Genomic DNA, 27,117 nt, shown 5'->3' on the forward strand with positions numbered 1-27,117 from the left:
CTTGGGTGGCTTAGTCGGTACAGCAGCCAATTCTTGATTTCAGCTCAGGTCATGATCTCAGGGTCCTGGGATTGAGCTCCTTGTCAGGATCCCTATTCAACAGGGAGTCTACTTGAGGATTCTCCATCTCCCTCTGCCCTGCTACTGCTCATGCTCTCTCTCTAAAATAAATAAATTTTTAAAATATCCATTTGCTTTAAAGAAAAGAAATACTTACAGGATTTGTCATTATATTAAGTTAGGTCATGACAAAAAACCTGACAAATCAAAGCTGCCACAAAAGGAGGAATAACAAGGATGTCTGGATGGCTCAGTTGCTTAGGCATCTGACATGATTCTGGCTCAGGTCATGATCTCAGAATCATGGGGTTGAACCCCACTTTGGGCTCTGTGCTCAGCACGGAAGACTCCGTGAGAGTCTTGAGATTCTCTTTCTCTCCCTCCACCCCTTCCCCTGCTCCTGTATTGTCTGTCTGTCTGTCTGTCTCTCTCTCTCTCTCTCTCAAATAAATAAATATTTTAAAGGAGGAACAACAATAAACAATGGTATATTCAGAAATTAAATTCTATGTATCTATTATAAAATGAGGGCAATTTATTAATCATGAGAAACACAGAGAGAGAGGCTGAGACACAGGCAGAGGGAGAAGCAGGCTCCACGCAGGGACCCCAATGTGGGACTCAATCCCGAGACTCCGGGATCACGCCCTGAGACACTCAACTGCTGTGCCCTGAGATCACTCAGACACTCAACTGCTGAGCCACCCAGGCGTCCCAAAAAATGAGGGCAATTTAAATGTGCTAACATAGAAAAATAAAATCAAGTTACAGTTACTGTTGAAAACAGTATGGAGATTCCTCAAAAAATCAAAAATAGAAATAACGTATGATCCAATAGTTCCACTACTGGGTGGTTACCCAGAGAAAATGAAAACATTAATTTGAAAAGATAAATGAACCTATGTTGATTGCAGCATTATTTACAATAGCCAAAATATGAAGGTAAGCTCAGTGTCTATTAACAGATGAATGGATTAAAATTTGGTATATATATATTGGAATGGAATAGTATGGAATTGAGTGGAATATTACACAACCATAAAAAGGATGAGATCATGGCTTTTGCAACAAACATGGATGGACCTACGGGGCATTACACTAAGTGCAGTAAGTCGTATTGAGAAAAAATACCATATGGTTTCACTCATATGTGGAATCAAAAACAAACAAACAAGCAAACAAACAAGCAAACAAAAAGCCAAAGGGATGGAAGGGAGCAAAATGGGGGAAAGGGAGCGGGAGGTACAGACTTCCACTTATGGAATGAATGAGTCATGGGAATAAAAGGTACAACATAGATAATATAGTCAATAGTATTGTGGTAGCATTGTATGGTGACATAGACATATGGTAGCCACACTTGCGAGCACAGCATAATTATAGAGAAGTTGAATCCCTATGTTGTACACCTGAAACTAATGTAACATTGTGCGACAACTATACTCAAATAGAAATTTTTTTAAAAATCAAGTTACAGTCTCCACACCTGGATGGCTGAGATGATTAAGCAACTGGCTTTGGCTCAGATCATGATCCCAGGGTCCTGGGATTGAGCCCTGCGTCCAGCTCCTTGCTCATCAGGGAGTATGCTTCTCCCTCTCCCTTTACTTCTCCCCCCGCCATCAGGCACACACACACACACACACACACACACACTCTCTCTCTCTCTCTCAAATAAATAAATAAAATATTTTAAATTTTTTGAGAAATCGAGTTACAGAAATAAGTTATAAAATGCATGAAGCATTATAAAACACATTGTAAAAGATGCTGTACATTTCTTCTTAAAACATAATTATTGGTAAATGCACAGATAAAAGCATTTAAAGGGTATATACTAAACTATTGAAATAGTTGCATATGAAGGCAGGAGAGTAGCACTATAGGAGGTTTAGTGCAATGAAACTTGAGAATTCCTTTAATTTTAAATATTTCACAAGGGAAACCAATTGATGTTTTACAAATGCTACTAAATATTACAGGCATACCTCATTTTATTGCGTTTGGCTCTATTGCATTTTACAGATTCTATATTTTATATAAAGTGAAGATTTGTGGCAACTCTGCATCAAGCAAGTCTATTGATGCCACTTTTCCAAGAGTATTGGCTCACTTCGTGTCTTTGTCACATTTTGGTAATTCTCACAATATTTCAAGCTTATTCATTATTATATTTGTATGGTGATCTATGATCAGTGAGTATGACTCACTGAAAGCTCAGATGATTAGCATTTTTAGCAGTATTGTTTAATTAAGGCATGTACAGGCAGCCCGGGTGGCTCAGCGGTTTAGCACCACCTTCAGCCCAGGACCTGATCCTGGAGACCTGGGATCGAGTCCCGCATCAGGCTCCCTGCATGGAGCCTGCTTCTCCCTCTGCCCATGTCTCTCTCTCTCTCTCTCTCATGAATAAATAAATAAAATCTTAAAAGGCATGTACATTTTTTAGACATAATGCTAATGCACACAATAGAGTGCAGTATAGTATAAACATAACTTTTATAAGCACTGAGAAAACAAAAAATTCATTTGACTTGCTTTATTGCAATGATCTGAAACTGAACCTCCAATATCTCCAAGGTATGCCTGTACTCTTTTGTCTTTTTTATAAACAACAGAAATTTACTTCTCACAGTGTTGGAGGCTGGGAAGCCAAGATCATGGCACTAGCAGCTTTAGTGTCTGATGAGAGCCTGCTGCTTCATTGACAGCCATCTTCTCACTGTAACTTCACATGGCAGAAGGGGTATGCCTGTACTTTTAAAAGCACTATACAAAGACAGGAAAAAATAAATCTGGCATCTGTTAAAGAAAGAACCAAACAAGTGTAGTGATTTTAATATCAGATAAAATAACATTAAAGGGGAATAGATTTAAATGGACTTACAGGACTATTTTAAAATATAAAAGGAACTACTCATAACAAATTTTTATGCACCCCCCCAAAATTTTAATTTATACACAGAATCTGCTAGAACTACAACAAATTAAAAATCCATGCATATGTAAGAAAGTAAAACACCACTCTTAAAAGTGAATTGGTTAATACATACATTTTGGAGAGCCAGAGAGTGGACTGAGGTTGAACTGTGTCCCCGAAAATGATAACCCATGCTGCCTGCAAGTGTAACTTTACTTAAAAGTAGGGTCTTTGCAGATATAATCAAGTTAATCAAGTTGAGATGATTAGAGTGGGCCATAGTCTAATATAACTGGTGTTCTCATAAGAAGAGGAGGAGCACCTGGGTGGCACAGTTAGATAAGCATCCAACTCTTAGTTTCAGCTTGAGTAGTGGTCTCAGGGTCATGAAATTGGGTGCTGCTTTGGGCTCTGTGCTCAGTGCGGAGTCTGCTTGAGTCTCTCTCCCTCTCCCTCCCCCCCCACTCATGTGCTCTTGCTCTCTCTCTCTCTCTCTCAAAAATAGATACATAAATCTTTAAAAAAGAGGAGGAGTTAGTTAGAGAACAGAGAAACATTCAGGAAGAATGCCAGGTGACCATGGAGGCAGAAATTAGAGTTGTGCTGCACAAACCCAAGAATGCCTGGTGCTGTCAGAAGCCAGAAAAAGCAAGAAAGGATTTTCCTCTGGAGCCTTGAGAAGGAACATAGCCCTACTAACACCTTAATTTCAGACTTCTAGCCACTAGAGCTGAGAGACAATAAATTTCTGGTTTTAACCCACTCAGTTTGTGGTTTCAGTGGTTCTGGAAAACTAATACAATGCTCTCTACCAAATTGAGAAAGTTCCTTCTATTTCACTTTTTGTGAGAGTTTTATTTCTCATCATGAAATGTTTTTGTTTCTTTCTTCATTGATTTATAGGATCACATAATCTTCACTTTTTAGCCTGTTAGTATGATGGATTAAAATGGCAAATTTTTAAATATCAAACCAACATTGCATCTCTGGAATAAACCCCATCGTGTATAATTATTTTTCTACATTGCTAAATTATATATGCTAACATTTTATAAAGAATTTTCATCAGTATTCATATTGGATATTGGTATATAGTTTTCTTTTTTGTATGCTGTCATTGGCTTTCCTATTAGTATAATATTAGGATCATAAAATAAATTTTTTTAAAATTTTTTAACAACTTTATTTATTTTTATTTATTTATGATAGTCACACACACACACACACACACACACAGAGAGCGAGAGAGAGAGAGAGAGAGAGAGAGAGAGAGAGAGAGGCAGAGGGAGAAGCAGGCTTCATGCACCGGGAGCCCGACGTGGGATTCGATCCTGGGACTCCAGGATCGCGCCCTGGGCCAAAGGCAGGCGCCAAACCGCTGCACCACCAAGGGATGGTGTGCAATTTATTTTATGGTAAATTGAGAAGTGTTCCCTCCACTTCTATTTTTTGGAAGAGATTGTATATAATTTGTATTAATTCTTCTTTAAACATTTAGCAGAATTCTCCAATGAAATTGTCTTGGCCTGGAGGTTTCTTATTTGGGAGGCTTTTATTTTTTAAAAAACATTTGTTTATTTACTTATGATAGACATAGAGAGAGAGGCAGAGACACAGGAGGAGGGAGAAGCAGGCTCGGTGCCAGGAGCCCAACGTGGGACTTGATCCCGGGATTTCAGGATCGCGCCCTGGGCCAAAGGCAGGCGCCAAACCGCTGAGCCACCCAGGGATCCCCTGGGAGGCTTTTAAAATAGACTTCATTTGTTGTGATGAGCACTGGGTGTTAAATGGAACTGTTGAATCACCATATTGTCCACCTGAAATTAATATTACACTGAATGTTAACTAACTGGAATTGAAATAAAAATTGGGAAAAATAAAAAAAATAGTAAAGTTATTTCAATTCCAGTTAGCTAACATACAGTGTAATATTAGTTTCAGATGCACAATATAGTGATTCAATACTTCCATACAACACCCGGTGCTCATCACAAGTGCACTCCTTCATACTCACCACCTATTTAACCCATTTCCCCCACCCACCTCCATTCCTGTAACCCTCAGTTTGTTCTCTATAGTTATGAGTCTGTTTCTTAGGTTGCCTCTCTTATTCCCACCATGTTCATTTGCTTTGTTTTGTAAATTCCACATATGACTGAAATCATATAGTATTTGTCTTTTTTCTGACAGACTTAGTTCACTTAGGATTATGCTCTCTAGCTCCATGATGCCTAAGTAATATTCCATTGTCTATACTATACCGCAACTGCTTTACTTATCAATCCATGGAAATTTGGGCTCTTTCCACAATTTGGCTTTCGTTGATATTGCTGATATAAACATCTGGGTGTATATTTCCCTTCAAAACAGTATTTTTGTATCATTTGGGTAAATACTTAATAGAGCAACTGCTGGATCATAGGGTAGTTCTATTTTTAAATCTTTGAGGAACCTCCATACTGTTTTCCATAGTGGTTGCATCAGTTTCTATTCCCACCAACAGTGCAGAGGGTTCTCCTTTCTCCACCTCTTTACCAGCACCTGTTGTTTCCCGTGTTGCTGATTTTAGTCATTCTGACTGGCATGGGGTGATATCCCATTGTAGTTTTGATTTTTTTATAATAAATTTATTTTTTATTGGTGTTCAATTTGCCAACATACAGAATAACATCCAGTGCTCATCCCGTCAAGTGTCCCCCTCAGTGCCTGTCACCCATTCACCCCCACGCCCCGCCCTCCCTCCCTTCCTCCACCCCTAGTTCGTATCCCAGAGTTAGGAGTCTTTATGTTCTGTCTCCCTTTCTGATATTTCTCACACACTTCTTCTCCCTTCCCTTATATTCCCTTTCACTATTATTTATATTCCCCAAATGAATGAGAACATATAATGTTTGTTCTTCTCCGATTGACTTACTTCACTCAGCATAATACCCTCCAGTTCCATCCACGATGAAACAAATGGTGGGTATTTGTCATTTCTAATGGCTGAGTAATATTCCATTGTATACATAAACCACATCTTCTTTATCCATTCATCTTTCGATGGACACCGAGGCTCCTTCCACAGTTTGGCTATTGTGGACATTGTTGCTAGAAACATCAGGGTGGTGTCCCGGCGTTTCATTGCATCTGAATCTTTGGGGGAAATCCCCAACAGTGCAATTGCTGGGTCGCAGGGCAAGTCTATTTTTAACTCTTTGAGGAACCTCCACACAGTTTTCCAGAGTGGCTGCACCAGTTCACATTCCCACCAACAGTGTAAGAGGGCTCCCTTTTCTCCACATCCTCTCCAACATTTGTTGTTTCCTGCCTTGTTAAGTTTCCCCATTCTCACTGGTGTGAGGTGGTATCTCATTGTGGTTTTGATTTGTATTTCCCTGATGGCAAGTGATGCAGAGCATTTTCTCATGTGCATGTTGGCCATGTCTATGTCTTCCTCTGTGAGATTTCTGTTCATGTCTTTTGCCTATTTCATGATTGGATTGTTTGTTTCTTTGGTGTTGAGTTTGATAAGTTCTTTATAGATCTTGGAAACTAGCCCTTTATCTGATACGTCATTTGCAAATATCTTCTCCCATTCTGTAGGTTGTCTTTTAGTTTTGTTGACTGTATCCTTTGCTGTGCAAAAGCTTCTTATCTTGATGAATTCCCAATAGTTCATTTTTGCTTTTGTTTCTTTTGCCTTTGTGGATGTATCTTGCAAGAAGTTACTGTGGCTGAGTTCAAAAAGGGTGTTGCCTGTGTTCTCCTCTAGGATTTTGATGGAATCTTGTTTCACATTTAGATCTTTCATCCATTTTGAGTTTATCTTTGTGTATGGTGAAAGAGAGTGGTCCAGTTTCATTCTTCTGCATGTGGATGTCCAATTTTCCCAGCACCATTTATTGAAGAGACTGTCTTTCTTCCAATGGATAGCCTTTCCTCCTTTATCGAATATTAGTTGATCATAAAGTTCAGGGTCCACTTCTGGGTTCTCTATTCTGTTCCATTGAACTATGTGTCTGTTTTTGTGCCAGTACCACACTGTCTTGATGACACAGCTTTGTAGTACAACCTGAAATCTGGCATTGTGATGCCCCCAGCTATGGTTTTCTTTTTTAAAATTCCCCTGGCTATTCAGGGTCTTTTCTGATTCCACACAAATCTTAAAATAATCTGTTCTAACTCTCTGAAGAAAGTCCATGGTATTCTGATAGGGATTGCATTAAACGTGTAACTTGCCCTGGGTAACATTGACATTTTCACAATATTAATTCTGCCAATCCATGAGCATGGAATATTTTTCCATCTCTTTGTGTCTTCCTCAATTTCTTTCAGAAGTGTTCTATAGTTTTTAGGGTATAGATCCTTTACCTCTTTGGTTAGGTTTATTCCTAGGTATCTTATGCTTTTGGGTGCAATTGTAAATGGGATTGACTCCTTAATTTCTCTTTCTTCAGTCTCCTTGTTAGTGTATAGAAATGCGACTGATTTCTGGACATTGATTTTGTATCCTGCGCCATGCTGCCAAATTGCTGTATGAGTTCTAGCAATCTTGGGGTGGAGGCTTTTGGGTTTTCTATGTAGAGTATCATGTCATCAGCAAAGAGGGAGAGTTTGACTTCTTCTTTGCCAATTTGAATGCCTTTAATGTCTTTTTGTTGTCTGATTGCTGAGGCTAGGACTTCCAGTACTACGTTGAATAGCAGTGGTGAGAGTGGACATCCCTGTCTTGTTCCTGATCTTAGGGAAAAGGCTCCCAGTGCTTCCCCATTGAGAATGATATTTGCTGTGGGCTTTTCGTAGATGGCTTTTAAGATGTTGAGGAATGTTCCTTCTATCCCTACACTCTGAAGAGTTTTGATCAGGAATGGATGCTGTATTTTGTCAAATGCTTTCTCTGCATCTAATGAGAGGATCATATGGTTCTTGGTTTTTCTCTTGCTGATATGATGAATCACATTGATTGTTTTACGAGTGTTGACCCAGCCTTGTGTCCCGGGGATAAATCCTACTTGGTCATGGTGAATAATTTTCTTAATGTGTTGTTGGATCCTATTCGCTAGTATCTTGTTGAGAATTTTTGCATCCATGTTCATCAGGGATATTGGAACTTCCTCCAGAATAGACCACATACTGGGTCACAAATCGGGTGAACTGATACCAAAAGATTGGCATTGTCCCCTGCATATTCTCAGACCATAATGCCTTGAAATTAGAACTAACTCACAACAAGAAGTTTGGAAGGACCTCAAACACATGGAGGTTAAGGACCATCCTGCTAAAAGATGAAAGGGTCAACCAGGAAATTAAGGAAGAATTAAAAAATTCATGGAAACTAATGAGAATGAAGATACAACCTTTCAAAATCTTTGGGATGCAACAAAAGCAGTCCTGAGGGGGAAATACATCGCAATACAAGCATCCATTCAAAAACTGGAAAGAACTCAAATACAAAAGCTAACCTTGCACATGAAGGAGCTAGAGAAAAAACAGCAGATAGATCCTACACCCAGCAGAAGAAGAGAGGTAATAAAGATTCGAGCAGAACTCAATGAAATCGAGACCAGAAGAACTGTGGAACAGATCAACAAAACCAGGAGTTGGTTCTTTGAAAGAATTAATAAAATAGATAAACTATTAGCCAGCCTTATTAAAAAGAAGAGAGAGAAGACTCAAATTAATAAAATCATGAATGAGAAAGGAGAGATCACTACCAACACCAAGGAAATACAAACGATTTTAAAAACATATTATGAACAGCTATACGCCAATAAATTAGGCAATCTAGAAGAAATGGACGCATTCCTGGAAAGCCACAAACTACCAAAACTGGAACAGGAAGCAATAGAAAACTTGAACAGGCCAATAACCAGGGAGGAAATTGAAGCAGTCATCAAAAACCTCCCAAGACACAAAAGTCCAGGGCCAGATGGCTTCCCAGGGGAATTCTATCAAACGTTTAAAGAAGAAACCATACCTATTCTACTAAAGCTGTTTGGAAAGATAGAAAGAGATGGAGTATTTCCAAATTCGTTCTATGAGGCCAGCATCACCTTAATTCCAAAACCAGACAAAGACCCCACCAAAAAGGAGAATTACAGACCAATATCCCTGTAGTTTTTATTTTTATTTCCCTGCTGATGAGTAATGTTGAGCACCTTTCCATGTGTCTGTTAGCCATTTATGTCTTTCTTGGAAGAATGTCTCCTCTCATTTTTAACTGGATTGTTTTTTGGATGTTCAGTTGTTGTATAAGTTCTTTATGTATTTTGGATACTAACCCTTTATCAGAAATGTCATTTGCAAATATCTTCTCCCATTCAATAGATTGCCTTTTAGTTTTGTTGATTGCTTCCTTCACTGTGCAAAAGCTTTTTATCTTGCTGAAGTCTTAATAGTCTGTTTTTCCTTTTGTTTCCTTGCCTCAGGAGATATATCTAGAAAGAAGTCGCTACAGCCGATGTAGAGGTTACAACCTGTGTTCTCCTCTAGGATTTTAATGACTTTAGGTCTCGCATTTAGTTCTTTAACCCATTTTAAATTTATTTTTGTGTATGGTGCAAGAAAGTGGTCCATTTTCATTATTTTGCATGTTGCTGCCCAGTTTTCCCAACAGCACTTGTTGAAGAGTTGGCTTTTTTCCATTGAATATTCTTTCCTGTTTTTGCCAAAGTTTAGTTGACCCTATAGTTGTGGATCCATTTCTGGGTTTTCTATAATGTTCTATTGATCTATGTGTCTCTTTTTGTGCCTGTACCATACTATCTTGATTACTACAGCTTTATAATATAACTTGAAGTCTGGAATTGTGATGCATCCAGCTTTGCTTTGCTTTTTCAGGATTGCTTTGTCTATTCAAGGTCTTTCATGGTTCCATACAAATTTTAGGGTTGTTTGTTCTAGCTCTGGGAAAATGCTGGTGGTATTTCGATAGGGATTGCATTAAATGTGTAGATTGCTTTGGATAGTATAGACATTTTAACAATGTTTATTCTTCCAGGCCATGAGCATTGAATGTTTTTTCCATTTATTTGTGTCTTCTTCAATTTCTTTCATGAGTGTTCTGTAGTTCTCAGAGTACAGATCATTTACCTCTTTGATTAGGTTTATCTCTAGGTATCATATGGTTTTTGGTGCAATTGTAAAAGGGAAAAAGGGATCAATTCTTTGATTTCTCTTTCTGCTGCTTCATTATTGTATAGAAATGCAAGAGATTTCTGTATGTTAATTTTGTATCCTGTACTTTGCTGAATTTGTGTATCTAACAAAAATTAGAAAAAAGTATTTTGAATTTGAAAAATTCAAATTGTTCTAACAATTTTGGTGGAGTCTTTTGGGTTTTCTAAGTAGAGTATCATGTCTTCTGCATATAGTGAAAGCTTGACTTCTTTCTTGCCAATTTGGTTGCCTTTTATTTCTTTTTGTTTTCTGATTGCCAACGCTGGGATTTCTAGTACTAAGATAAATAACAATGGTGAGAGTTGACATCCCTGTCTTATTCCTGACTGTAGAGGTAAAGCTCTCAGTTTTTTCCCTACTGAGAATATCAGCTGTGGATTTTTCATATATGGCCTTTATGATGTTGAGATATGTTCTAACTGTACTTTGTTGAAGGTTTTTATCGTGAATGGATGTTGTACTTTGTCAAATGTTTTTTCTGCATCTATTGAAAGGATCATATGGTTCTTATCCTTTCTATTATTAATGTGGTATATCACATTGATTGATTTGCAAACATTGAACCACCCTTACAACCCAGGAATAAATCCTACTTGATTGTAGTAAGTGATTCTTTTAAAGTGCTGTTGGATTCAATTTGCTAGTACTTGGTGGAGAATTTTTGCCTCCATGTTCATCAGGGATATTGGCCTATGGTGCTCTTTTTTAGTGGCATCTTTGTCTTGCTTGGAATCAAGGTAATGCTGACCTCATAGAATGAATTTGAAAGTTTTCCTTCCATTTCTATTTTTCTGGAATAATTTGTGAAGAATAGGTATTAATTCTTTTTTAACTATTTGGTAGAATTCACCTGTTAAGACATCTGGACCTGGACTTTTGTTTGTTAGGAGTTTTTGGATTACTGATTCAATTTCTCTGCTGATTATTGGACTATTTAAATTTTCTATTTCTTCTGGTTTCAGTTTTGGTAGTTTATTTATTTCTAGGAATGTATCCATTTCTTCCAGTTTGCCAAATTTGTTAGCATATAATTTTTCATAATATTCTCTTATAAATGTTAATTTTTCTGTGGCGTTGGTTGTTATTTCTCCTCTTTCATTTGCAGTTTTACTTATTTGGGTCCTTTATTCTTTTTTTAATAAGTCTAACTAGACTTATTAACTAGAGGTTTATCAGGTTTTTGTCCCAAAGAACCAGCTCCTGGTTTCATTGATCTGTTCTACTCTTTTTAGTTTCTATATCATTTATTTCTTCTCCAATTTTTATTTTTCCCTTTCTTCTGCTCCTTTAGGCTTCATTTGTTGTTATTTTTCTAGCTCCCTATTTTTGACTTTATTAAATTTTTTTATTGGAGTTCAATTTGCTAACATATAGCATAACAATAGCTCCCTAGTTGTAAGTTTTGGTTGTTTGATTTTTCTTGCTTCCTGAGGTAGGCCTGTATTGCTATATACTTCCCTCTTAGGGCTGGTTTTGCTGCATCCTAAAGTTTTTGACCATCGTGTTTTCAAAAATACGGAATGCTTCACAAATTTGCATGTGATCCTTGCACAGGGACTATGCTAATCTTATCTGTATTGTTCCAATTTCAGTATATGTACTGCCTAAGCAAGCATTCAATAAAAATTTGTTAAAGAAAAAAAGGAAAGTAGACTTTAAGAATGGCTGTACATTTACTTTAAAGTTGTGAAGGATTATGCAGAGTTCCCATGTATCCTTTCACATGGTTTCTCTGATCATTAACAGCTTATGTTATTAACGTACATTCTTTGTAATTAATGAACTAATATTAATACTTTTTTAACTAAAGTACACAGCTTATTAAAATTTCCTTGATTTTTACCTGATGTGTTTCTGCTCCAGGACCCCATCCAGGATACTACATCACATTTATTGTTTTGTCTCCTTAGGCTCCTCTTGGAAGTGAAAATTCCTCAGACTTTTCATATTGATGGTGAACGTGGCAGTTTTAATGCATATTGGTAAAGTAATTTTTGGAATACCATTCTATTGGAATTTTTATAATTCTTAAACCATGAATAAACTAGGATTACAGTTTGTTTTTCTTTTTTAAGGGATAAAACATAGATAAATTGCCATTTTAATCACTTTGTATCAACAATAAATACTCTCAACACTGACTTATCACTATTGGTACTGACATTGATCTCTTAGCTTAGGTAGAATTTGTCAGATTTCTCCACTGGGAAGTTGATCTTTTCCTCACCTTCCTTAACATATTGTATTTTGGAAAAGGAATTCACTTCACTCAGCAACCTATGCTTAAGGTGTAAGGATTTATGCTCTACTTCTTTTAGTGCAAAGTATCTATACAAATCATTTAGAATTTTTATGCAAGAAAAATTATGTTCATTGTACATACTTATTATGACAGTTATTTTGAATTCTTTGTCTGGTAACTCATATATCTCCATTTCTTTAGTATGAGTTTCTGGAGATTTATTCTGTTTCTTTGTATGTCTTGTTATCTTTTGTTGGGACTTGGGCATTTGAAAAAACAGTCACTTCACCCAGTCTCTATAGTCTGGGTTTATATAAGGATGACCTTCACCAATAAGCCCACCTTGACATTCTGGAGACCTCTCAAGCCTTATCTGAGGATGCATCTCTTCTGCGTTTATATGTGTGTTGAAGAGGTTTCTCTGTTTCTACTAAGAAACTTCCCCTGATGTCTCTTCCTAGTCCTAGACCTTTGCTAGTGTTGTAGCAAGCTGTAGCACATGAGCTCTACCTAGTGTCTATCTTCAGTACTGTAGATTATTTGGCATTAGACCATGAAGTGATCTTCTTTGCAGCAGCCCTTAGCCTGGTACCAATTTCTGTCAGTGTTTTGACTCATTTAAGAGAATCCCAGTCTCTGATGCAACCTCCTGAAGACCCAGAATGTTGGATATACATTCCACTCTTCTCTTTCCCCTCCCTGGAAAGAAGCCAGGTGTTGGAAGTTTTCTCACTATCACACTGTGCTATACTAGAGGTGGAAGCTTTGGTAACTACCACCAGTTTTCTGACTATCTTCAATGTGTTTCTTCTTAGACATTTGCTGGCCTGTAGTACAGGAACTTCTTAACTGGTTTTCATGAAAGCAATTGGTCTGTGCAATGATATGTTCATGTCTCCATGGGGTAAGTAGGATCTGGTGCTTTCTATTCCGCCATCTTGGTGACAGTACTCCACTAAAATTCCTTTTAATATGGATTTGGGGATATTTATTGGAATTTCACTGAATTTTATAGATCATTTTGAGGAGAATATATAACCTCATAAGCTTTTTCTCATCTCATACATCAGGTATTCATGGTTTATTCATAATACTTAAATGGCAATAATTACAACCTTGAAAATTATGAAACTGCCCTCTCATTTCTTAAAGAAATGGAAAAGTTTAGACTTTTCCCTTATATTCTAAATATAAATCTGTGAACAAATTCAAGTAATTATTCCAATTAACAAATTTTTCACAATAAGAGCTCAGTTTTGCCATTCTTTCATTAAAAACAAACCACTGCGGAGAATATCAGTTCTACCAAAGTGAAATTGCCCCACTCCACCCAGGACCTGCCCATAAAAGAAAATATTTCTGGACAAACACAACAGAAAAAGCATAGGAAGACTCTGAAAGGAATTAAAAATAAGGCAGACTACAAAGGTACCTCTAGATTTGAGGAACAACACTGTAGTAAGTTCCTTGGATTTCCTTGTTGCCTTTCATATATCCCAGACAGGGCACTTCATAAGCCCGGAAAGCCCACCAAAAGGCAGATTTTTAAAAAACCTCCAAAAATACCTATTCTCCTTAATGAAAGGACTGCATAAAGAGTGACATAAAAATAGAAAACCTTTTTGGCAATATCTGCCCTATTCCAGCCAAACACCAATGGTAAAACAGAACCCCTCCCACCACGGTTTTAGTAAGTCAGAGTAGCCCAGTAGGTCCCCTGCCCTCGCCCCACAGAAGTAGAAATCAGCACTCAACTTTCCCCACCTGTCTCTGGCAGTATCAGAGGGGCACAGCAGGGAACTAATCTTCCATTCCCCATTTGGCAGAAGCTGGCAGTGTCCCAGCAATGGTAGTATTAGCAGGTTCCAGAAGCCATTTGATTCTCTACCCTACAGAGTATTAGTGAGACTGAACAAAGTGATACAAGTTGAAGCCATTTGGCAGTCCACTGTACCCCAGTAGGAAGCTGAGCCTCCCCCCTTAATCCAGCAGTCTCATCCAGCATCAGCAAGACTACAGAAGGTCATGTAACATGAGGTGGAGCTAGTCAGTATTCTTTTTTTTTTTTAATTAATTTTTATTGGTGTTCAATTTACCAATATACAGAATAACACCCAGTGCTCATCCCGTCAAGTGTCCACCTCAGTGCCCGTCACCCATTCCCCTCCAACACCCGCCCTCCTCCCCCTCCACCACCCCTAGTTCGTTTCCCCGAGTTAGGAGTCTTTATGTTCTGTCTCCCTTCCTGATATTTCCCAACATTTCTTCTCCCTTCCTTTATATTCCCTTTCACTATTACTCATATTCCCCAAATGAATGAGAACATACACTGTTTGTCCTTCTCCGACTGACTTATTTCACTCAGCATAATACCCTCCAGTTCCATCCACGTTGAAGCAAATGGTGGGTATTTGTCGTTTCTAATTGCTGAGTAATATTCCATTGTATACATAAACCACATCTTCTTTATCCATTCATCTTTTGATGGACACCGAGGCTCCTTCCACAGTTTGGCTATTGTGGCCATTGCTGATAGAAACATCGGGGTGCAGGTGTCCCGACATTTCATTGCATCTGAATCTTTGGGGTAAATCCCCAACAGTGCAATTGCTGGGTCGTAGGGCAGGTCTATTTTTAACTCTTTCAGGAACCTCCACACAGTTTTCCAGAGTGGCTGTACCAGTTCACATTCCCACCAACAGTGTAAGAGGGTTCCCTTTTCTCCGCATCCTCTCCAACATTTGTTGTTTCCTGCCTTGTTAATTTTCCCCATTCTCACTGGTGTGAGGTGGTATCTCATTGTGGTTTTGATTTGTATTTCCCTGATGGCAAGTGATGCAGAGCATTTTCTCATGTGCTTGTTGGCCATGTCCATGTCTTCCTCTGTGAGATTTCTCTTCATGTCTTTTGCCCATTTCATGATTGGATTGTTTGTTTCTTTGGTGTTGAGTTTAATAAGTTCTTTATAGATTTTGGAAACTAGCCCTTTATCTGATATGTCATTTGCAAATATCTTCTCCCATTCTGCAGGTTGTCTTTTAGTTTTGTTGACTGTATCCTTTGCTGTGCAAAAGCTTCTTATCTTGATGAGGTCCCAATAGTTCATTTTTGCTTTTGTTTCTTTTGCCTTTGTGGATGTATCTTGCAAGAAATTACTGTGGCCAAGTTCAAAAAGGGTATTGCCTGTGTTCTCCTCTAGGATTTTGATGGACTCTTGTCTCACATTTAGATCTCTCATCCATTTTGAGTTTATCTTTGTGTATGGTGAAAGAGAGTGGTCCAGTTTCATTCTTCTGCATGTGGATGTCCAATTTTCCCAGCACCATTTATTGAAGAGACTGTCTTTCTTCCAATGGATAGTCTTTCCTCCTTTATCGAATATTAGATGACCATACATTTCAGGGTCCATTTCTGGGTTCTCTATTCTGTTCCATTGATCTATGTGTCTGTTTTTGTGCCAGTACCACACTGTCTTGATGACCACAGCTTTGTAGTACAACCTGAAATCTGGCATTGTGATGCCCCCAGCTATGGTTTTCTTTTTTAAAATTCCCCTGGCTATACGGGGTCTTTTCTGATTCCACACAAATCTTAAAATAATTTGTTCTAACTCTCTGAAGAAAGTCCATGGTATTTTGATAGGGATTGCATTAAACGTGTAAATTGCCCTGGGTAACATTGACATTTTTACAATATTAATTCTGCCAATCCATGAGCATGGAATATTTTTCCATCTCTGTGTCTTCCTCAATTTCTTTCAGAAGTGTTCTATAGTTTTTAGGGTATAGATCTTTTACCTCTTTGGTTAGGTTTATTCCTAGGTATCTTATGCTTTTGGGTGCAATTGTAAATGGGATTGACTCCTTAATTTCTCTTTCTTCAGTCTCATTGTTAGTGTATAGAAATGCCATTGATTTCTGGGCATTGATTTTGTATCCTGCCACGCTACCAAATTGCTGTATGAGTTCTAGCAATCTTGGGGTGGAGGCTTTTGGGTTTTCTATGTAGAGTATCATGTCATCGGCGAAGAGAGAGAGTTTGACTTCTTCTTTGCCAATTTGAATGCCTTTAATGTCTTTTTGTTGTCTGATTGCTGAGGCGAGGACTTCCAGAACTATGTTGAACAGCAGTGGTGAGAGTGGACATCCCTGTCTTGTTCCTGATCTTAGGGGAAAGGCTCCCAGTGCTTCCCCATTGAGAATGATATTTGCTGTGGGCTTTTCGTAGATGGCTTTTAAGATGTCGAGGAAAGTTCCCTCTATCCCAACACTCTGAAGGGTTTTGATCAGGAATGGATGCTGTATTTTGTCAAATGCTTTCTCTGCATCTAATGAGAGGATCATATGGTTCTTGGTTTTTCTCTTGCTGATATGATGAATCACATTGATGGTTTTACGAGTGTTGAACCAGCCTTGTGTCCCAGGGATAAATCCTACTTGGTCATGGTGAATAATTTTCTTAATGTGTTGTTGGATCCTATTGGCTAGTATCTTGTTGAGAATTTTTGCATCCATGTTCATCAGGGATATTGGTCTGTAATTCTCCTTTTTGGTGGGGTCTTTGTCTGGTTTCGGAATTAAGGTGATGCTGGCCTCGTAGAACGAATTTGGAAGTACTCCATCTCTTTCTATCTTTCCAAACAGCTTTAGTAGAATAGGTATGATTTCTTCTTTAAACGTTTGATAGAATTCCCCTGGGAAGCCATCTGGCCCTGGACTCTTGTGTCTTGGGAGGTTTTTGATGACTGCTTCAATTTCCTCCCTGGTTATTGGCCTGTTCAGGTTTTCTATTTCTTCCTGCTCCAGTTTTGGTAGTTTGTGGCTTTCCAGGAATGCGTCCATTTCTTCTAGATTTCCTAATTTATTGGCGTACAGCTGTTCATAATATGTTTTTAAAATCGTTTGTATTTCCTTGGTGTTGGTAGTGATCTCTCCTTTCTCATTCATGATTTTATTAATTTGAGTCTTCTCTCTCTTCTTTTTAATAAGGTTGGCTAATGGTTTATCTATCTTATTAATTCTTTCAAAGAACCAAATCCTGGTTCTGTTGATCTGTTCCACAGTTCTTTTGGTCTCGATATCATTGAGTTCTGCTCGAATTTTAATTAACTGTCTTCTTCTGCTGGGGGTGGGGTCTATTTGTTGCTTTTTCTCTAGTTCCTTTATGTGTAAGGTGAGCTTTTGAATTTGGGATCTTTCCAGTTTTTGAATGGATGCTTGTATTGCGATGTATTTCCCCCTCAGGACTGCTTTTGCTGCATCCCAAAGATTTTGAACGGTTGTATCTTCATTCTCATTAGTTTCCATGAATCTTTTTAATTCTTCCTTAATTTCCTGGTTGACCTTTTCATCTTTTAGCAGGATGGTCCTTAACCTCCACGTGTTTGTGGTCCTTCCATACTTCTTGTTGTGATTAAGTTCTAATTTCAAGGCATTATGGTCTGAGAATATACAGGGGACTATCCCGATCTTTTGGTATCGGTTCAGACCCGATTTGTGACCCAGTATGTGGTCTATTCTGGAGAAAGTTCCATGTGCACTTGAGAAGAATGTGTATTCAGTTGAGTTTGGATGTAAAGTTCTGTAGATATCTGTGAAATCCATCTGGTCCAGTGTATCATTTAAAGCTCTCGTTTCTTTGGAGATGTTGTGCTTAGAAGACCTATCCAGGGTAGAAAGAGCTAGATTGAAGTCACCAAGTATAAGTGTATTATTATCAAGGTATTTCTTCAGTTTGGTTATTAATTGGTTTAAATATTTGGCAGCTCCCACATTCGGGGCATATATATTGAGGATTGTTAAGTCCTCTTGTTGGATAGATCCTTTGAGTATGAGATAGTGTCCCTCTTCATCTCTCACTATAGTCTTTGGGGTAAATTTTAATTTATCTGATATAAGGATGGCAACCCCTGCTTTCTTTTGCGGACCATTTGAATGGTAAATGGTTCTCCAACCTCTTATTTTCAGGTTGTAGGTGTCCTTCTGTCTAAAATGAGTCTCTTGTAGACAGCAAATAGATGGGTCCTGCTTTTTTATCCAGTCTGAAACCCTGCGCCTTTTGATGGGGTCATTAAGCCCGTTCACGTTCAGAGTTACTACTGATAGATATGAGTTTAGTGTCATCATATCTATTCAGTCCTTGTTTTTGTGGATTGTTCCACTGACCTTCTTCTTAAAGGGGAATTTTAAGAGTCCCCCTTAAAATTTCTTGCAGAGCAGGTTTGGAGGTTACATATTCTTTCAGTTGCTGTCTGTCTTGGAAGCTCTTTATCTCTCCTTCCATTTTGAATGAAAGCCTTGCTGGATAAAGTATTCTTGGTTGCATGTTCTTTTCATTTAGGACCCTGAATATATCCTGCCAGCCCTTTCTGGCCTGCCAGGTCTCTGTGGAGAGGTCTGCTGTTACCCTAATATTCCTCCCCATAAAAGTCAGGGACTTTTTTTCTCTTGCTGCTTTAAGGATTTTCTCCTTATCTTTGGAATTTGCAAGCTTCACTATTAAATGTCGAGGTGTTGAACGGTTTTTGTTGATTTTAGGGGGGGATCTCTCTATTTCCTGGATCTGAATGCCTGTTTCCCTTCCCAGATTCGGAAAGTTTTCAGCTATGATTTGTTCAAATACATATTCTGGCCCTCTGTCCCTTTCGGCGCCCTCAGGAACCCCAATTAAACGTAGGTTTTTCTTCCTCAGGCTGTCATTTATTTCCCTTAATCTATCCTCATGGTCTTTTAATTGCTTGTCTCTTTTTTCCTCAGTTTCCCTCTTTGCCATCAACTTGTCTTCTATGTCACTCACTCGTTCTTCCACCTCGTTAACCCTCGTCGTTAGGACTTCTAGCTTGGATTGCATCTCATTTAATTGATTTTTAATTTCTGTCTGATTGGATCTAAATTCTGCAGTCATGAAGTCTCTTGAGTCCTTTATGGTTTTTTCTAGAGCCACCAGTAGCTGTAAAATAGTGCTTCTGAATTGGCTTTCTGACATTGAATTGTAATCCATATTTTGTAACTCTGTGGGAGAGTGGGCTGTTTCTGATTCTTTTTTTTGAGGTGAGGTTTTCCTTCTAGTCATTTTGCTCAGTGCAGAGTGGCCAAAAACAAGTTGTATTGGGAAAAGGAGAAAAAGAGAGAGAAGGAAAGAAAAGAGAAAAAGAAAAAAGAGAAAGAAGAAAAAAAGGGGGGAAAAGAGAAGAAAAAGAAAGAAAAAGAAAGAAAGGAGATAAAAGAAAAAAAAGGGGGGGTGGGGCGGGGTAAGCAATCAGAAATCAAGAAGAAAGAAAGAAAAAAAAAGCACAAAACAAAACAAACAAATAAAAAAAAACCACAAAAAAAAAAACACAAAAACAAAAACAAAAAAAAAACCAAAAGCAAAAACCACGGGGAGTATCTTCCGATTCTGTGTACTTTAAGTCCCTTGACTTCCCTTGGAACTGGTCCGTCTCGCTGGTCTTCTGGGGGAGGGGCCTGCTGTGCTGATTCTCAGGTGTTAGCACTTGGGGGAGCTGCTCTGCCCCTGCCTGGTGCAGGGCTCAGTGGGGGGCTGTTCACCCCGTGAGGCCCCGGGAGGAAGCCACAGTGGCGGGGGCAGCTCTGGGACCCTGGAGTCAGCTGCCGCAGTAGCTCCGGGGCTCTCCGTCTGCAGGGCCTGGGGGCCCCCGGGCGGGGCCGCTGATCTGCTCAGTTCCAGGCAGGAGCGTCCTTGCTGTCCTGGGCCCTCCCGGCCTCTGCCTGTCCCGGGGGGAGGCCGGATCCTGGGCTGTGTCCCGGCGCCCTGTGCTCCGGGGCTGCGCTGTTGGATTCGCGCTCCTGCCCCGCAGCCCCCTCCGCGGAGCCGCCGCCCGAGCCCCTCCGAGCTGTTCCCGGAGCCGCGCCGCCCCCTCCGCGGAGCTTCTTCCTCCGCCCGAGCCGCCGCTGCCGGGCTGTTCCCGGAGCCGCGCCGCTCCCTCCGCGGAGCTTCTTCCTCCGCCCGAGCCGCCGCCGCTGAGCTGTTCCTGGAGCCGCGCAGCCCCCTCCGCGGAGCCGCCGCCCGAGCCCCTCCGAGCTGCACCAGGTCCCGCCGAGCGCTGCAGCCCTTAGGGAGCTCGGCGCACTCTCCCGGGGCGCAGTTCCTGTGTTACTGTCCCAGGGAGCCCGAGGGCATCCCCCCCTTTCTGGGGATCCTGCTCCAATTCCCCGGGAGGCCTTTCCGCGGGGAAGGTCGGTGCAGCTCCTGCTCCTCCGGGACGGGGCTCTCCTGTCCTGGGGACACTCGCCCCGGCCTCAGCCCGGCTCCTCGCGGGGCCCCTCCCCCTCGGAGGCATTTTGTGTCTTTATTTCTTTTTCCCCGTCTTCCTACCTTGATAGAAGCCGAACTCTTCTCACTGGAGCGTTCCAGCTGGTCTCTCTGTAAATCTCAGGCCGAATTCGTAGATTTTCAGGATGATTGGATGGTTTTCTAGGTAATTTGTTGAGGACAAGTGACCTGGAGACCCTACTCCTCCGCCATCTTGCCCCTCCCCCCTTATTACGCTAGTCAGTATTCTGCCCATCCTCTGCCAAGATCAGTTTGGAACTGTTCCCTCTTTTTTAATTTTTTAGAAGCATTTAAGAAAGATTGGTATTAATTCTCTAACAGTTTGGGAGAACACCAATGAAGCTACCTGATTCTGGGTTTGTCTTTGTTTTTGATTACTCAATCAGTCTCCTTGTTCATTGTTGCTTTCTTCAGATTTTCCCTTTATTCATGATTCAGTCCTGGATAGGTTGTATGTTCCTATGATTTTATACATTTCTAAGATATTATCCAATTTGTTGGCATTTAATTGCTCACAATAACCTTTAATGATCCTCTTCATTTCTGTGGCATCAGTTGTTATGTCCTCTTTTGCATTTCTGATCTTATTTACTTGAATCATCTCTTTTTTTGTTAGTCAAACTAAAAGTTTGTCAATTTTGTTTTATCTTTCCAAAAAAACTTAGTTGGTTGATTTTTTCTATTGTTTTTCTATTTCATTTATTTCTGTTCTGATCTTTATTATTTACTTTCTCCTGATAACTTTGGGCTTAGTTTGTTCTTTTTTTTCCTAGTTCCTTGAGGTGTGAAGTTGTGTTGCTTATTTGAGAGCTTTTCCCTTTTTTTAATGTAGATATTTATTACTATACAATTCCTTTTTGGTGGGGTCTTTGTCTGGTTTTACAATTCCCTCTTAGTATTGCTTTTGCTGCATCCCAGAAATTTGGCTGAGTGAAAAGGCAATTTAAAGAATGTGAGAAAGATGAATGGATAAATAAGATGTAGTTTATGTATACAAAGGAATATTACTCAGCCATTAGAAATGACAAATACCCACCATTTGCTTCAGCATGGATGGAACTGGAGGGTATTATGCTGAGTGAAATAATCAGTCGGAGAAGGACAAACATTATATGTTCTCATTCATTTGGGGAATATAAATAATAGTGAAATGGAATAGAAGGGAAGGGAGAAGAAATGGGTAGGAAATATCAGAAAGGGAGACAGAACATGAAGACTCCTAACTCTGGGAAACAAACTAGGGGTGGTGGAAGGGGAGGGGGCCGGGGGGTGGGGGTGAATGGATGACGGGCACTGAGGGGGGCACTTGACGGGATGAGCACTGGGTGTTATTCTGTATGTTGGAAAATTGAACACCAATAAAAAATAAATTTATTATTAAAAAAATAAAAAAAATAAAGAATGTGAGATATTTGCAAACAATATATCTGATAAAAGTTTAATATCCAGAATATGTAGGGAGCTCTTACAACTCAATAGGAAAAAAATACAGTAGTTTCCCCTTACCTACAGTTTCACTTTCAGTTACCTGTAATCAATTGCTGTCCAGAAGCAGATGATGCCCCTTCTAACATATTATCAAAAGACCAACAGTAGCCTAATACTGCATCACAAGGCCTACACCATTCACCTCACTTTATTTTGTCACATAGGCCTTTTATCATTTCACATCATCACAAGAAGATATTTTGAGACAGAGTACATTCCCTTCATATTTATTACAGTATATTGGTATCATTGTTCTAGTTTATTATTAGTGGCTAGTCTCTTACCTTGCTTAATTTATAAGTTAAACTTTATATAAGTATGTATGTATGTATGGGAAAAACATAGTATATATAGGGTTCAGTACTATCTCAAGTTTTAGGTATCCACTGGGAGTCTTGGAATATATAAGGGGAGATATTGTAACACAATTTAGAAATGGAAAAAGGACTCAAATAGACATCTCTTTAAAGAAGAAATCCAAATGATCAACAGGTATATGAAAAAAGTGCTCATCATCACTAATAATGAGGGAAAAGTAAATCAAAACCACAATTAAATATCATCTTACTCCTGTTAGGATTACTATCTTAAAAAAGAGATAATAAGTGTTGGCAAGGATATAAAGAAACTCTTGTACAATGATGCCAATGCTATATAAAACAGTATGAAGGTTTCTCAAAAAATCAAAAATAGAACTACCATATGGTCCAGAAATCCCACTTCTGTGTATTTATCTGAAAAAAATGAAATCAGGATTTTGAAAAGTTATCTGCACTCACATGTTCATTGCAGTATAATTCACAATAGTCAAGAAGTGGAAACAATATAAATGTCCACTGACAGAAGAATAAATCAAGAAAATGTGGTGTATACATACATAAAATGAAATTTTATTTATCGTTAAAAGAAAAGGAAGGAAATCCTACCATTTGAGACAACATGGATGGACCTCGAGGACATTAAGGTGAAATAACCAATCACAGAGGCACCTGGGTAATTCAGTCAGTTTAGCATCTGCCTTAGGCTCAGGTCATGATCCCAGGGTCCTGGGATCGAGCCCTGCATCAGGCTTCCTGCTCAATAGAGAGCCTACTTCTCCCTCTCCCTCTGCTACTCCCCCTGCCTGTGCTCTCTTGCGCTTGCTCTCTCTCTCTCTCACTCTCTCTCTCTCTCTCTCTCAAATAAATAAATAAAATATTGTTTAAAAAGAGAAATATCCAGTCACAGAAGGACAATTCCACATGATTCCACTTATATGAAGTATCTGAAATCATCAATTCATAGAAACAGAAAGTAAAATGGTTGTTTTCAGAGTTTGGGGGAAGGAGAAATGGGGTGTTGCTGTACAACAAGTATGAAGTTTTAATTAAGCAAGATGAATTAATTCTACAGATCTGCTGTACAACATTGTACGGACAGTTAACAATACTGTATTGTGTACTTAAGTTCATAAGAGAGTAGATATCATGTTTTGCTCTTAACACAATAAAAAAAAACCTGGAGAGGAATTCTTTGCTGTCAGTAATTAGTTTAAATGTAAATAGATTAAACTCTTAAATAAAAGGTTGAAACTAGCCGTTGGGTTTTTAAAGAACATGATCCAATTATATTCAGTTTAGAAGACACACACTATGGATATCTTTAAAATTAAAAGATAGAAAAAATTGGGGGGCAAATAGTAACAAAAAAGAGCTGAGGTGGCTATACTAACATCAGACAAAAAGAACTTTAAAAGATGGTAAAAACAAGAAAAGGATATTACTTATTCATAGAAGTGTCAATCAGAATGATACAGCAATTAGAAACATATGTCACATAAAAACAAAGCCCCAAAATATAGGAAGCAAAAATTGACAGAATTGAAGGGAGAAATAGTTAATTCTATAATTATAGTTGGGGGCTTCAATATCCCACTTTTAAAAATGCAAAGAATAACTATATAGAAGATCAAAAAGGAAATAGAGGCCTTGAACAATACAATAAACCAATTAGATTTAATCAACACATGCAGAACATCCCACTCAACAATATCAGAATACACATTCTTCTTGGTGTACATGAAACATTCTCCAGGGTAGACCATATCTTAGACCACATAACAATGAATCTTAAAAGTGAAATTATATTAAGTATTTTCTTTGACAACAATGGGAGAAAACTAGGGATCAATAACAAAGAAACCTGAGAAATGTGCAAATACATACAAAATGGGTCAAAGGTAAAAAGCACAATTGATATTAGAAAAAAAACATTAAAATGAATGCAAATGGAAACAAAACATACTAAAATTTATGAGGTATAGTGAAAGCAGTGCTCAGCCGGAAATTTATGGCTATAAATGTCTATATGTAAAAATAAGAAAAATCCCAAATCAATAACCCAACTTGACAGCTTAATGAGATAGAAAATGAAGAGTAAATAAACCCAAAGCTAGAAGGAAATAATAAATATTAGAGCAGAGATAAATTCTAGATAATGTAAAAACAATAAAGAGAATCAACAAAACCAATAGTTGGTTCTTTGAAAAGATAAACAAAATTAATAAATCATTATCTAGACTGACCAAGAAAAAAGAGAGGACTTAAGGACTAAAACCAGAAAGTGAAAGTGAGGACATGTTATAGCTGAATTGTGTCATACCAAAATTTATATGTTTTAGTTCTAGCCCCTATTACCTCAGAATGTTGACTGTATTTTGAGACACAGTCTTTAAAGAGTTAATTAATTTAAATGAAATCATTGGAGTGGGCCTTAATCCAGTATTATTGGTGTCCTCATAAGAAGGGAAAATTAGAGTGCAGCTGCACATGCACAGGAGACCATATGAAGACAAAAGGAGAAGGTGGCCATTTACAAGCCAGAAAGAGAGGGCTTGGAATGAAATTAATCTTGCCAACAACCTGATGTTGGATTTCTAGCCTCCAGAACAGCGAGGAAATACGTTTCTGTTTAACCCACACAGTCTGTGTTATGGCAGACCTAGCAAACTAATAAAGAGCATTGCTACAAACCTTACAGAAATAAAAAAGTATCATAACAGAAGAGTATGAACAATTATATGCCAACATATTTGAAAAGCTAGAAGAATGGACAAATGTCTAGAAACACAAAAATTACCAAAACTGCTTCAAGAAGAAATAGAAAATCTGAATAGATCTATAACAGATAAAGAGATTGAATCTATAATCAAAAGCCTCCCAACAAAGAAAACCCCAAGATAAGATCGGCTTCATTGGTTAAGTTCTACCAAACATTTAAAGAAGAGTTAATACATTCTCAAACTCCATCGAAATATCGAAGAAGAAGGAATACAACCTAATATTCTGTGGGGCCAGCATTACCCTGTTACAAAAGCAAGATCAAATCATCACATTATGGGGCACCTGGGTGGCTCAGTGGTTGAGTGTCCACCTTTGGCCCAGGTCGTGATCCCGGGGTCCTAGGATCGAATCCCACATCAGGCTCCCCACAGGGAGTCTGCTTCTCCCTCTGCCTATGTCTCTGCCTCTCTTTCTATGTCTCTCATGAATAAATAAATAAAATCTTTTAAAAATCATATTAAAAGAAAAATATAAACCAATATCCTTTATAAAAATAGATGCAAAAATCATCAACAATATACTAGCAAACCAAATCCAGGAGCATATTAAGAGTATTATACAAATGATCAAGTGGGATTTGTGCCAGGAATGAAATAGTAGTTCAACATAAGAAAATAAATCAATGTAATATATCATGTTAATAAAAGGAATGGGAAAAACATAGGATCAATTCAATTAATTCAGAAAAAGGATTTGACAAAACCTAACACCATTTCATGATAAAAGCACTCAACAAACTAGAAATAGAATGTAAGTACCTCAACATGAAAAAAGGAATTTAATTTACAAAAACCCACAACATTATACTCATTGGTGAAAGAATGAAGGAGTTCCAGTTGTGATAGGAACAACACAAGAATGACCACATTCACTGCTTCTATTCAACACTGTGCAGGAGATTCTACCCAGAGAAATTCGGCAATAAACAGAAATAAGCAACTAAGTTTAAAAGGAAGAATAAAAATTATCTCTATTCCATATCTCTATTTTATTTCAAATGATCTTTTACACAGAAAATACCAGAGTCAACAAAAAACTCAGAGCAATAAACACATAGAGCAAAGTTGCAGGATGTGAGATCAATACACAATTATCAGCTGTATTTCTATACACTAGCGAAGAACCACAGAAAAAGGAAATTGACAAAACAGTTCTCTCCAAAGAAGATATACAAATGGCCAACAAGTACATGAAAAGATGCTCAATGTCATTAGTCATTAAAGAAATGAAAATCAAAATTGTAGTGAGTTACCACTTTATAACCACTAGGATGACTATAATGAAAAAATGGAAAATAATAAGTGTTGGAGAAAATATGAAGGATTTGAAATATGTGTAATTGCTGGTCAGAATGTAAAATGGTTTAGTATCCATGGAAAAAAGTTTAGTGTTCCTCAAAAATATAAAATTACCATGTGACTCAGCAACTCCACTCCTGAGTATACACCAAGAGAATTGAAAACAGGTATTCAGACAAACCTTGTACATAAATGCTCATAACAGCACTATTCACAATAGGAAAAAGGTGGATATTAACAACCCAAATGTCTATCAATGGATTAATGACCAAACAAAACATAGTGCAACCATACTGTGGAATGTTATTCAGCCATAAAAATAATGGAGTACTGATACTTGCTACAACATAGATAAGCCCCAAAAACATTATGCTAAGTGAAAAAAGGCAGACACAAAAGGCTACATATTGGATGATTCCATTTATATGAAATATCTGTAATAGGTAAACCTATAAAGACAGAAATCTGATCATTAGTTGCCAGGGGTTGGAGGGAGAAGAAAATGTGGAGTGACTGCTAATATGTATGTGGTTTTCTTTTGTGATGATGAAATTA

General features: G+C 38.3%; 1 protein-coding gene and 1 non-coding gene across 3 annotated transcripts in view; one reads left to right on the plus strand and one right to left on the minus strand.

Moving 5' to 3' along the window:
* The window catches only part of RADX (RPA1 related single stranded DNA binding protein, X-linked), a 264,805-nt gene that overhangs the window by 114,339 nt on the left and 123,349 nt on the right, over window positions 1-27,117 (plus strand). The window contains exons 5-6 of one of the 2 annotated variants that reach the window (XM_072743303.1): window positions 12,052-12,123; window positions 13,199-13,287. The exons of the other annotated variant lie outside the window; for it this stretch is intronic. Coding sequence (XP_072599404.1) covers window positions 13,242-13,287 — 46 coding nt within the window. The 5' untranslated portion in view covers window positions 12,052-12,123; window positions 13,199-13,241. The remainder of the gene's footprint in view (window positions 1-12,051; window positions 12,124-13,198; window positions 13,288-27,117) is intronic. 2 annotated transcript variants of the gene reach the window in all.
* On the minus strand, window positions 11,651-11,753 carry LOC112932085 (U6 spliceosomal RNA). The gene has a single exon (XR_003237416.1). It is a non-coding gene; the product is annotated as a U6 spliceosomal RNA (small nuclear RNA).

The sequence above is a fragment of the Vulpes vulpes genome, chromosome X, assembly GCF_048418805.1.
Source record: "Vulpes vulpes isolate BD-2025 chromosome X, VulVul3, whole genome shotgun sequence".
NCBI classification, from domain to species: domain Eukaryota; kingdom Metazoa; phylum Chordata; class Mammalia; order Carnivora; family Canidae; genus Vulpes; species Vulpes vulpes.